At 36.9% G+C, this 13,367-nt stretch overlaps 1 protein-coding gene across 12 annotated transcripts in view; it reads right to left on the bottom strand.

Moving 5' to 3' along the window:
- The window catches only part of RGS7 (regulator of G-protein signaling 7), a 240,100-nt gene that overhangs the window by 186,607 nt on the left and 40,126 nt on the right, over positions 1-13,367 (bottom strand). Inside the window, exon 1 of one of the 12 annotated variants that reach the window (XM_017736394.1) lies at positions 13,187-13,213. The exons of 10 other annotated variants lie outside the window; for them this stretch is intronic. In XM_017736394.1, the coding sequence (XP_017591883.1) occupies positions 13,187-13,210 (24 nt within the window). In that variant the 5' untranslated portion in view covers positions 13,211-13,213. Of the gene's footprint in view, positions 1-12,475; positions 12,577-13,186; positions 13,214-13,367 lie in introns of those variants that run through there. One more of the 12 variants, XM_017736392.1, reaches the window with a different exon arrangement.

Raw genomic sequence — 13,367 nt, 5'->3', positions numbered from 1 at the left:
TAAGAGCAGAAACCTGCACAGAATTCAGAATGCTGACAAACCATATATTTCTGCAACACCGCACTCACTGATGTTCTGCTTTGCTCTCCATTCTCTTCCTAATGACTACTAGCATTTTATTTCCTTCTTTGACTGCTATTTAGCATTAAGTTGATGCTTCCATGACTATATCTGTAATGACAGATTGGTGTTTCTCCTTGTTAGAAAGTAACTCACTGTGTAGCAAGGACCAACTTGGAAACCATCATGTAATATATGAATTAATGGAAGAAAAGAGATCCCAATATTTATTTACTTGAATTTTACCTGCCTTTTCTTTAACCAGTCAGACTATGTTTTAAGATACCTCTGCCATTCCTCACAGTTAAGCCATAGCCCTATTGCCATAATAGCTTGCCATTGCACTATCCCCTTTTTCAGGTCATTTATAAATATACTGAACAGTTCAGAATTCAGACCAAACCCCTGTAAGTCTTCTCTCCCTCCTTTCATCACTAAACCAAATAATTTATTGCTATCCTCAGTTTTTGGCTTTCCACTGATTTTTTTATCAAAGGAAAGATGTTCTTTCTTGGGTCTTGACTGCCTTGTTTTCACAAAAGCCTCTGGTTTATGAAACCAGATTCTGTCACTAGGTATGGGATGTCCAAGTGCAGCACATCATTCAGGTCACCCTCATCAACAATGAGCCAAATCCTTCAGAGAACTCCAAAACAATGGTTATGCGAGAGTAATTTTCACAAAACCCATGCTGAAACTTCCCAAGTATATCTACTGTATCTATATCATATTTATCCACCAGTTCACAAAGTCTATTCTAAAGTAATTTCTACTATATTATATAGAACAGAGACTTACAGGGTTGCAGTACTTTAGATTTCATATCAAGTCTTCTCTAAACACTGGCCTTGTGTTTACCATCCTCTAATCCTAGGCACCAAGACAATTTTAAATTAAAAGTTGCACATCACCAGGAGTAACACAGCTATTTCCCCCTAGAATTCCTGTAGCACTCCTGGGCAAACAACATCTCTTCCAAGCAGTTTTTTATCAAGGCAGTAGGTGCTCTCCAGGCATATTGAAAGACTCTTCCTGTTCCATATTTTGAAGCAGTATAACAGTCAGATACAATTAAACATTTCAAATCAGCAATTCAATAAACTTAATTAATCAAATTCACCTCTGTATGTTATTTTTATTGTCTGGGTTTTGACATCACCAGCATAAATTACCTGACTGATTAGTGATGCCAGAAACCCCACTGACACATTGGGTATAGGCAAAATTTATGGAGAACTCAATGTTTTATTTAATCAAGTAAATATAAGAGTAATGAGGTCCACTGAGCTACAGAAATGCACAAACTCACACTTGCATTATTTCATTAAAAATAAACAGAATCTAAATGTGCTGCTTATAGCAAACACCTAGAAATTGGCGTTCTTCTACAAAAGAGAATCCCTGAACCTAACAAGTGAGCACAGGAAAATAAAAAGCAAGTGTTAGGTAACAGTTACCCATATTTGCATATTTAAGATTTCAGATGATCTCATAATATTATTTTGGCCTTTTATATAACAGCAGCAAAACAAAAAATGCAGACATCGCTTTGAAGACTTTCCTTGCTAGCTTCTCTCCACCCACAAATACACAGAAATGAGCACAGGCATTTTGACTGCTGGCGTGCATGGGCAGAAAAATTTCTAGGACAGATGCTAGATCCAAGTCATTTTGCTCCATTACAATATAAGCCTGACTGAAAAATGAAATCCAAATATCTCCATTACCTAAACTACCATGTTTTATTGATTTGCCATTATGAAAGACAGGGTTTTTTTACTTTTCTGCTAGTCAAACAGCCATAATATATAATGCTCTTACTTGAAGTTCCATGTTTGTTATTCTGAAACATTTATTGTCAGTCTTAAGTTAATACTGAGTGCTTTCAGAAAACTTGTTCAAACATCATCAGAATAGTAGCTGTTTTGTAAGGCATAAAAATCATATTAGATATGTAATAACAAGTACTGTCAGAGTGATAGAAGTGAATAAATAATAGAAATTCTTAACTTTTTTTTTCCTGGAATTTCCTCGTTACTTCTGCTAAAATATTTTTTATTCAGATTTCTGAACTTCTTCATGTATATGAATTTGCTTCCTTACATTTGATATTTGAAAAACATATATATTAATCAGATACTATTGTTTTATTAGGGGGAGTTTTTCAAAAGAGGTAGTCGAGCATGAAATTGATATTTATGAGTACTTTATTCCAGTCTTTTTTTTCTGAAAATCCAAACCTCAATCCAAATTTTGGGGGATTTTTTTTGAGGAAAAAAATGCTTTTACAATTCCAGGAATAGCATTCTATGTTTTAACTATGAAATTCAAAATGTACCTGGCATCCCAAAAAAAGCATTAATTTAAAAGAGTACTCTCTAACACCTATTATCTCCTGCAGAACAATGAGGACATAGAGGTAGGTCTTCTCCTGCCAGAAGACTTCCTCCAAGACATTCTATAAAATTCTTGACACCACAAAAGGCTGCAGGTAAAATAAAGAAATCTGTAGATGTAGGGCATATATACCAAGCAGACTGTTCATGCCATGGGATATTCAAAACTAAGATTTATGGGTTGTGGAAAAGTGTGCCAGGTGTGTCTAACAGAGGACACCAGCACCCACGGTTTGCCAGATACAGGAAAGAAAGTTATGCCAGAGCTTCTGTCACAGAGTTGGCAGTCTAGAAGTCCCAGGAGCCTCAGCTTGCAATCAGGCATGCTTGGGAAGTCTAGTAAGGATTTTGGCACCCTACTGCAGAACTGTGACTCAGAACCTCAGGAACCCTTGGCTGCTAACTGGATAATGTCACTGAGCAACTGTAGCACACGGAGAATGCTAAAATTTAGAAACATTACATTTCAGTGTTTCTAGGAAAGAGAAAAGAATCTCTGACTAGAAATTGATTAAAAAGAGTATAAATATATAATATAAATATAATTGAAATACCAAACCCCACCCAAAATAATGAAAAACACAGTCCTTCTTATGCATGAAAACCCCTGCAATCTGAACTCACCAATATATTCAGGAATAAGAAACTTTCCTTTTCCCACAGGCACAAAAATCAATCATTCCACTCTCAGAAGCTTACAACCCTGCTTAGTTGCAGACTGGGCCCAGGAGATCTGTAACCTAAACCCCCTGAACTGCTCTTCTTGAGTAGTAGAAATATGCTGCAAGTGACAAAGCTCAGATCTAGGTTTTCGGTACCATTCTAGGCAATTTGGACTATGAATAGTGGAAGAAGGGAGCAGTAAAAAAGAAGCCAGTAACAATACTTACAAAACAAAACTTTTAGAAAACACATACTAGGCTTCATATTTTAAAGACAGATTTCAAATATTTCTAACATTATCCTTTTAGATGTCTCCTCTACGCATTCATTGCTGGTTTGAAAGTCCTTTCCATCACCTCCCTTCATTTGATTTTCAGGCAGAAACTCAGAATCCCAATTAGGTTTACCTTATACTTGCATTAAGATTTAATTTTTGAAATGATCTTGTCCTATGCTTTCTAATATTTCATTTTATCAGATACCATTACATTCACATATCAGAAGACAGAAGCAGGAGAAGCCACTGTCTTTCCATTTTCCTAGAAAAGGCCACCACAAGATCCAAAACAGTTACAATCAACTGAAGCAATTGTGCATTAAGATGAGAGTATGGTAAGGGAAAATGACACATACTAAATATACTTTTTAAATATCACCTCTAAGTTGCTTTCTAACTCTCCTAAAATAAGCCATGCTGGTTTTGTAGTGAAGACAGAGCTCTGAAACACTTTTGGTAGCCTTGTTTGAACCCTTTTTCATTCTCCAGTTCCATTTCTTTCTTGAAAAATGCATTATCCTGCAGAACTAATGGCAAGTACATACTGGTTTTTTACTGTCTAGGTCACGGTGACAGAGGAACAACCATTTTATATCCTAATTACCTCAGCATGATTTAAAACAGCACAAAGTAGTGGAAGCATTTTTACACATCTAAGAGAAACTTCTCATGAAGGAAGATTAATAGCTGGAAGAAGTTAATGTGTAGAAGTTAAGAAAAATTACATTCACTCTCCACCAAAACACTGTCACAACAGAAGGCTTTTTGCCTTCCTCATATTCTTCAAATATGATATATCTGAAAGACAGGTGAATCTTTTACAGAAAAAAAAACCAACCTCAAAACAGACAGTTAAAAAACACCACAAATTACGGCTTCCCAGACCATACATTAATAGCCACCAACAGCTCTTTGAAACATTCACCTTGCAGAGAGCCATCCTGGATGACTAAGCTACACGAGGGAGCAAGAGGAGGACACAGCTATTACTCAGTGTAAGGAGCAAGAAAATAAAGATTTACACTTAAGAAAAATACACCAATTGCTCAGTGAAAGTGTTTGTAACTACAAAACTGTCTAAGCCTACATAAAGTTTTATATGCATCAGTTCCTAGTATTTAAGTCTGATGGAAAATTTTGAACTCTAGCTAACTGCTACTCAAGCAACTACAGAATATACAGAGATTCCATTAAATCAACTACAAAATAACTGACAGTAAACTTCAGAACCAGAGAACGGCTCAGATTAGAGGAGGCTTCAAGAAATCCTCCAGGCCAAACTTTCCTAGGGAAGGGAACCTTAAAATGAGATTATTCATCACCCTGTCCAGTCACATCTTGAAAACCTCTAGTCCCAGGGACTCCACCATGTTCCTGGGGAGGCCATTCCAGTGAATGTTTGTTCTTACTTAAAAAGTTTATTTCTTGTATAAGGATGAAACTTGTCTTTAAAAAGACAATTTGCAGTTGCAATTGCCCAAAGATAGCTTGGAGTAATAAAAAAGAAATAGCAAAAAATGCAAAGACAACAGAAAATCACTCACAGAATCTTCCTGTTCAGTAGCAGCACTCATCAGAAAAAGTTACAGAAATGCATTGAATAAAGAACCCTTTGCAATTGTTAATTTAAAAATTTCCTAAATTCATTTAGAGTTATTCAGTTTTCTATTGTTTTTCAAAGAATAATTTTTCCTTAACAGATATGCTTAAAATTTCAACATTCTACAAAAGGAGAACCATCTTTTATTCCAGAAAGATTCTTATTAAGTATGGTTTTAAAAGGCTTCACTTCTGGATGGTATTCATACTTTAGCAATTCCAAGTACTGTCATTAAGAACCTAGGGAACTTGAACTGAAAAACATTTCTTTGGAAGAATAAAATATCACTACTAACATAAATATAATAATGTTTCATAAAATATGAAAATAAATTACATTCAGATACAAAATGCAACTTCATATTATTTTTTAGCTGGAAATTTGTAGGAGCAAAACTGTTAGGATGCCAAGAATCTGACCTTCAATGCCCCCAGTGAATCCATGGCTGTGGAGATCACATGGTATGTACCATACCCAAGGGCTAGATATCTAGTGTGAAGTGCTTCTTGCTGGCATTTCCTAACAGGGTGATTAGCTTTCCTGTGAACTCTTCTACATTAGTGCACCAGTTTAGATGACAAATCTATTTCCAAGGCAAGCTTTCCACTTAGCTGTGGAGACCTCGCATTATGAAGCAGTCTTCTCACAGGACATCAGCTGAATTCTTTCCACACCAAGGTAAACACAGAAGTATGCTCCTAATTATCCACTGCACCATGGGACCAGACAAGAGGCTGGCTGAAATAATGGCCCTAAAGTGTGTGTGATGGGGACAACACCAATTATTCTGTTGCACAGGTCTCTTCTCATTACCCCCTACTACCCTGTGTGGGGACCTTGTCACTCAAAGCTTTGTACCATACCTGACTGAGAGAAGCATTTTGTCTCATCAAACCAAGTTTCAGCTGCAGTCCACAGCCACTCCTACAAGGACACCGCCAGGGGGTTCTCCCAAGGGACCAATGCTGCTTACCCCAGAAAAGAAACCTTCTTGCCCAAGTCCTTCTCCAGACAGTATCCATCTAAACCTATTTTAGGTAGCCACCTAAAAGTAATGACCAGGACAAAATTAATGCACAGAAGAACTGCAAGGATTTACTCACACTCAAACAGTGATTTGATAGTCAAGAATTATTGTCACAGAAAAAAAATAAAAAGTGGTACTATAAATAAATAAATGCTGTCAGAAGGCTAGGTGACAGTCAAGACAGCACTCCAATACAGCCTGTTTCAAGAAAATAGCAAGATATGTTCAGCTTTTACTGGCAGTTTAAGAATCTTGAGGCCTTACAGTCACAACTGTAAGAATATCAGTGTTGAGACTAAACTTGATAGTTATAAAAAAGTGGTATCATTACCACCTGAAATGTTAGTGAAATAAGACTGCATCACAAAAAAGTGTCAACTCTCCTCCCATGATAATTCTGCTATTTAGCTTTATAAAACCAACACAACATGTATAAACAAAGTGGTACAATTCTTGAGCATAGGCAATCTCAAGGGATAACTATGACCCAGCAAATTTCATTTAAAAGAAGTTATCAAAAGGCAGGATTTGACTTTATCCAGTCATTCAAAAAATTCTTTTGTCACATGCAAAAAGAGTAAGATTGTGGTTTGAGGTGCTAAAGATGGTTTTCCTTTCAGGTCATACATGTGAGTTAATAAGATATTCTTCTCCTCTACCTCCTTTATGATTTTCTTCCACAATGTATGTGGCATTACAGAGAAAGAATGAGCTACAGGTCTTCAGAATCTGAGAGAGACTATTTTCTGTTTCTGATATTTTATGGCATAAGGTGTATTTTGAACATTAAAAAAAAAAAAGTATTGTTTTATCTTCCAGTCACCAGAAAGTTCCCCAAAGCCCAGGATGCCACTCTGAAAATGACACCATGTCATCTGATACAACAATAACAAGTTAGAAACACAGTAAATGCTGCACAGTAAGAGCAGGCAGGCTGCCCATTATCTTCAGTTTTCAGAGTATAACTGAGTTCCCCTCAGCAGCATTTTAGATTTCACTTCATAAGCAAAAGAGACTCATGTATCTTGAAACCCTTAAAAAAAACAAGCTCGTCAAGCAGTTCTCATATCTTGCTTTACAATCTCACAAAGAACAACCCTGCCCTGAAGTTGTTCCGCTTCCTTGAGGAGTTTCACCTATAAAACAAATTCCATTTGAGATTTAGTCTCCATTTTGTTTCATATTGTGGAAAATCTCCAAAGATATTAAACATTTCTCAGATATAAGGGCAAAAGAATTCTATTCTTGATGTATTTCACCAGTTTCTATAAAGGCTCAATGATTATCTGTACAGCTAAGTATCATTAACTTAGCCTAACAATCGTAAGTTAATGACTCCTGACGGAAATGTCCCTGACAAGGAGCCACCAGAAGCAAAAGGTGTTCCCTTGGCATCCTCCATCTTGCCAAACATTTATTTTTAATATTTTTATTTCACTTAATAAAAAAATTGATTGAACAGCTGAAAAAGCCATTTAGATATGTCGGAATTCTTTTTCTGAGACACAGCCCACATAACAAAGGAAGTGGCATGATGTGATTAAGCACTATGCCAGCAAGAGACAGGATGGATGATGAGGACTTGAGGTGAGGGTCAGTGTCAGCTCAGCCTAAACAAGTCAGCAAGCAATTCTGTGGATCTGCCAGCTGCTCTGATACTTTGTGGTTAGGAAAATGCTTTCACACTACGATGCTTAATGAGTATTCAAGACATACTTTTACTGCCATAAATACACACCTTTAATACAGGATTTAAACATATAATAATAATGACCCTTTTGCTAAAAAAGCTGCCTTTAATCTCAAGGTACCTTCTCTGAAGAAGGAAAATTAATGCACAAATCTTGACAAGATCAAATTCCTTATGAAAAATATACAGACAGGGTAAACTGCTACCACACAGTTAGTATCATCTCCCAGATACAAACCCAGGCAACTTTCATATCTCACACATCTCTGTCCAACCAGTCAGTGACTGAAGGAAATGGGCTATACAAATTTTCTTTGCCAGCTACAAGCTACCTGTTACAAAGGTTCAGAAGGAAACTAGAAAATACAAACACTTTAAAACTTTTTTTGGGTAGCAATATTAAACTAGAGACCATTTTGCCAAACTGTCCCTCAATTAAAGCATGAGATATGAAGAAATGCTGGGGGTAATATGAGTACTAATATCAGAAAAAGCCTCAATTGCATAAGATTCAGAGATCTGTGCATAAAATATCCCCTCCCCTGAAAAGCAAACTGGTGTAAATTGCATTTCTAAAGTTGACAGAGCATGGCTTAGAGCCTTTAGAATGCTACTAGTCTCAAACTAAACTTTGCTGCCTCACATTTGGTTCAAAGTTTAGCCAATGTCACAGTTCATCTTATTTAGGCTGTCTTTGTCACAACCAGACACAGGACAGTGTTTTTCCCTGTGAAATGGCACAGAAAGCAGTGAGGTAGGACACAGAGAACCTGCACAGGGCCTTCCAGGTATAATCCTACCTCAAACATCCTTAGACATAATGTTAGGGTTCATATCTTACCTGAGTTTCACTGACCTCACAGACATTTTCTCTATATTGCAGATTGATTTTCCAACCTCTGTCTTGCCAAAGCTTGGACAAGTTTTATTCATCTACATTTCATTTCTTGAAATCATCTGTAGAGATTATTTCAACCATTGGTGCAGTTCCACAAATCTTTAAGTGAAGCAGGGTATTGTGTCATTGTTCTAAAGGAGGGAAGGTAGCCTTGCAGGTCCTGTTAGGTTTTGTCAACTCCTTTGACAACAGACTATACAGCTGTCGACAACAGCAATGTGCTTTTAAAAAGTTTACACCCTCTGATAGGATATAAAAACCTCAATTCTAGGTTTGGTTTTTATTTTGTTAGATACAATCTACTCTTCAACCTCTGAGCTAAAATTCAATTGGAAAATGGGATTTTCATCACCCACTCCTTTCCAAAATCAAGACCAACTTAAAATCATTCTGTCTACAGTCTTATCACACTATTTAGTTCAATACTTATTGTTGCACAGGTCTGTAAAGAAAAAAGAACAATTTTTTCAGCTGTCAAAGGAAAAAAAGTCTATCCTTCCCATCATCAGCCTTGAGCTATTTCAACAGCCCATTAACAGTTTGAGGACTATCATCACGAAAGACTTATCTTTCTTCAGTTCTTTAAAAACACCTCTAGAAAAAAGAGACAGCACTTGCTTCACTCCTCTGCAAGGCTCCCCTCTACACTGCAGTGCTCGAGTGACTTTGTTCACCCCTTCTTTTGCCTTTTTTTTTCCCCAGTGTTTCTGTATTTCTGATATCATGTAACTAAAGCCTGAGGCAAGTGGTTTATTTTATTCTGCAAACAGACTCTGTGAAGGACTTGTTCAGGAAGCTACAGATTCTCTAAGCTTTGAAATACATCTCTCATATGAAAAACACTTCATTCTGATGACAGGCTTATTCTCTGGCTCCTCATGTCAGAGGAGGAGCAATATTATTGAGCAATAAGAGCCTCAAACAAGTTCCTGCCTCAAACAAGTTCAGCTACAAACAGCAGGACAAAACTGGGTTTAGGCTGGACCTGGAAAAAGCAGTGAGGGTAAAAAGACTGCAAAGCTTTTGGCCCTCTCTTATGAGGGAATACACTTATGTGGGATTTGCTGACATCTAAATGGATTTCATCAGGCAATGCAGGCATCTGCCTGTAAGCCAATCCTTCTGAGCTCTCTTTTTAGCCCAACACTCTTCTCTAGGGTGTGATTTCCCTCTGCTAAAGAGAACATCTACATTTGGCTGGAAAAAAGCAAATCCCACAAAGTATCTGTTTATCCGCATTGACCGTAAAGAGAATCTGAAGGCACTAAATCAACTGCACAAATATAGTAAACTAAGAAGAGTCCCAGCCGTGGCCTGCAGCATTCTAGCAACTCCAGCATCATTCCACCCACTGAGTGCGGTCCAGCAGCTGGGTTGACTGAGCATATATAGTGGTTGGATCCCTAAGAAACTTTTTTACATCATGTGTACTCTACAACACATCCACCTGCATGTCTGTCTAGGTTTTCTCAGGCAAAAATCCAGTAGTCCTAAATTTATAACTCTGGAACATATAATGTTCTCAAAAGAACATCTTGTTTCAATCAGGGTTTCACACAACCTTCATTTGGCTAAGGAGATGGGACACTAGATATGAAGGTAGAAACAAGGAGAATCAGGTCATTTTCATTCACACTAAAAGATCCCAGCTCCTATTCAAGTCTACTTAAAAATCCAAACTCTTACATATGCAATGAAATTAAACAGAAAACCCATCAGTTGCTGGAAGAGCCAGACCAAGACTTTTTCTGTCCCATGAAGAAAGAGACAAGATTTCAAACATATTTTCAGTCGTGAAATGAAAGGAAAAAGACTTCACATTTCTGTTATGCAGAAACATAAAGGCAGTCTGGAAAAAGTCTAAAATATTTTGGGTTTACCTACATCATTGTTAAGGTTCAAAGCCGTATTAAATCACTGCAAACTAGTCTGGATTATTCAACAATTTTGAACCATTTGAGTGAGCTGAAATGAAACAATATTTCTTGTCATAACTTATGTTTGATGAATAAAAGTTGAGCTAGACTTAGGTCTTTATTTGTGAGACTGAGATGGCTGTGTAAGGATGGAGGAAGCAAATCATGCTCCAAAGTGGTAAGAAAACACTGAACAAATGCATATTTACCAATTAATATGAAATCGAAAACAAATATTCACAAGAGACAGTGGCTGCATAAAACAACACTAGAACATTGATAGACATTATCTTCGAGGCATTTTTTTCCTCACTGCACCCTAATCATATCTAAAAAAAGAGATGTGATACACTCCCTATTGAATTAAATGGGTTTTCTTCTGTGTTTCCAAGTACTCCTCACATAAAGTGTAACTCGTATTTCCCAAAACACCCAAAGATTTGCAAGGCTGACACCAAGATGGGTACTTTAGATTGGTAAGAGTTTGCATGCACTGCATCAAATGTATGAAAACAGAGGATTTATGGAGGGGAGATGAGAAAACAGATCTGAGTGATGTGCAGTATTTTGCAAAAAATATAATCAGGGAAAACCAAACAGAATGAGAACTTCATTCAAAACAAAGAAAATGTATTTTAGGTCTCTTGAAATTTGGAAGTGACCTTGTCTCCCATCATCAGAACTGCTTTTACTTGGTATGGAAGTACAAACGGGGCAGACCAAAGAGTCTGAGAAAGATACATTTCAAGGAGTGGTCTTTTAGCCTTTCAGATCTTTTTCTGAAAAACACATATGTCATCCATATTAAGGTACAGAACTGCTTTGATTTTAGCAATAAATATGTTACATCATCTTCATAAGCAGAAAGCAAAAACTGATGAACTTTTGTTATGATTTAAGTGCCACTGGACACCTGAGGAAGGTGCCAAGTGTTAATTTCACCCCTCTAATTTCTCTCTGAACTGACAAGTCATGAAGAACCTTATAAAGACAAATTGGAAGAAAATTATCAGATTAAAAATGTAGGAAATAATTTAAAGCTTTAAAATAAGGAGAGCGGCAAAAAGAGAGACAAAAAGAAAGAAGCAGAGAATGGAATTAGAGCTGAAGGAGCAATAGAAGCAGCTGGGTGAAGGGGTGGGAAAAGAAGAATTGATGCTTGAGAGTGAAGTCATGAAAGTATGGGGGAAGGTGTGGGAAAGAAGTGAGCAAGAACCTGAAGGGAGGAGCAAAATAAGGGAGAAAGGAGACAGCATACATTTTAAACTATTTAAACATTTGAAGAAGCTTCACATTTTTACCATCTGGCAGCATATGCCGTTTATTATGAAGTGCTGGAATGTGTTTTGTGGTGCAGGGAGAACTGTTTCATGAGCTCATCAGAACTGGATAACTGGCCTGTAGTTATCTTCTGAAAAGTGGGAGAGGGCCCAGTGATGAGTCAGATGATCATATCTAATCCCATCACCAGTAAAAATTAAAAATGGTTTCAAACCAAAGTCAAATATTCATGCTGATGCAAATGTCTCTGCTCAGCAAATTCTCCTACCTCTAAATAATGCATCACACAAGCATTTTGGCCAAATAATGTTTTCCAGGAAGAGTGCTGTTAGTCATCGTAGTGTTGCATGGAGTGCACTAAGCCTGAAATAAAATATCTGATTCTCTCTCTATTTCAGGGAGAATTTCATGCAATCATTCTTCTACTTTTAAGTTCTCAACATTGCTAAAGATAAAATTCAAAACAGAAAAAAAAAAAAACCTATTCTTACAACTCAATTTTAGCTGTCTTTTTACAGCCAGACACACCTGGCAGTAATACTTGGGAGTAGAATCTGTCTCAATTAAACCTGAGCATACGTCACAGGTCTTCAAGGCCATTTTCCTTTATCAAACTTGAATTCATATTTTTATTTATTCTAACTCACCAGCACCTATGTATACTCACAAATTTCAGTGAGTCCAAAGTCCTACTGGAAAGCATATCAGGCTTTGTGTTCAGGGTGCTTGGAGCCATGCCATGGAACAAACCACTCTGATGAACAGACTCACTTGTGTCAAAGATTCCTCTTTGCTTACAGGCATTAATCTGTTGAAGATATACCACATTATATAATCAAGGGCATAAGAACAGTCTGACACAGGTAAAGTTATGCTGAAATTGTGTTCGGACTCACAGTTATCTGTCATGCTGTAAGCAGCCTTCATTTATCTGACTTAAGGGAAGAGTTATAAATGTTACAGAAGGCATGGCATAAGAGAGGTAGAATTCACCCTGTGCAGATAGACTTCCAAGGGTGTACCTGTAGGTAGGGAGAGAGCAGCTGAAAAAACTGGTATTAAAACTAGACAGGAAAAAAAAAGACAGTTTGTTACCTAACAAAACATGTTAAAAGAACTATGCATACTTTCCTGAAGGATGTACTCCAAATGTTTTATAAAAGAGCACAGGAATAACTAGTAAAGTACCAGAATCAAATAACAAACCATACTAAAGCCTGGGGTATTTTTAATTCTGCAGCTGTAGAGTTTACCACACTCTCTGTCTGAAAAATCAAGATTCTGTAGCACAAAAAAAAATATAATTCTAGTGTAGCTTTTGGTAGGAAATAAAACCCAAAATCATAAACTGCAATTAAGCTGTTGAAGTCATGTTCACCTGTATTTCCATAAAGACTGACATAAGAGCTCAGAAATATGAATTCTTCAGTTTCACTTCAGCATCACCATTAACTGTCTCATGGTTAACCAAATATGCTCTTCAGGCAAACCAATCTCTCTTCTACATCTTCCTAGAACAAGAATGAGAATGTGAAGAATAAGTCTCAGTTATTTCTAAC

The sequence above is a fragment of the Corvus brachyrhynchos genome, unplaced genomic scaffold, assembly GCF_000691975.1.
Source record: "Corvus brachyrhynchos isolate BGI_N302 unplaced genomic scaffold, ASM69197v1 scaffold595, whole genome shotgun sequence".
NCBI classification, from domain to species: domain Eukaryota; kingdom Metazoa; phylum Chordata; class Aves; order Passeriformes; family Corvidae; genus Corvus; species Corvus brachyrhynchos.
Note: the sequence above shows the minus strand (reverse complement) of the source record. Positions and strands in the feature narration are given on the sequence as shown.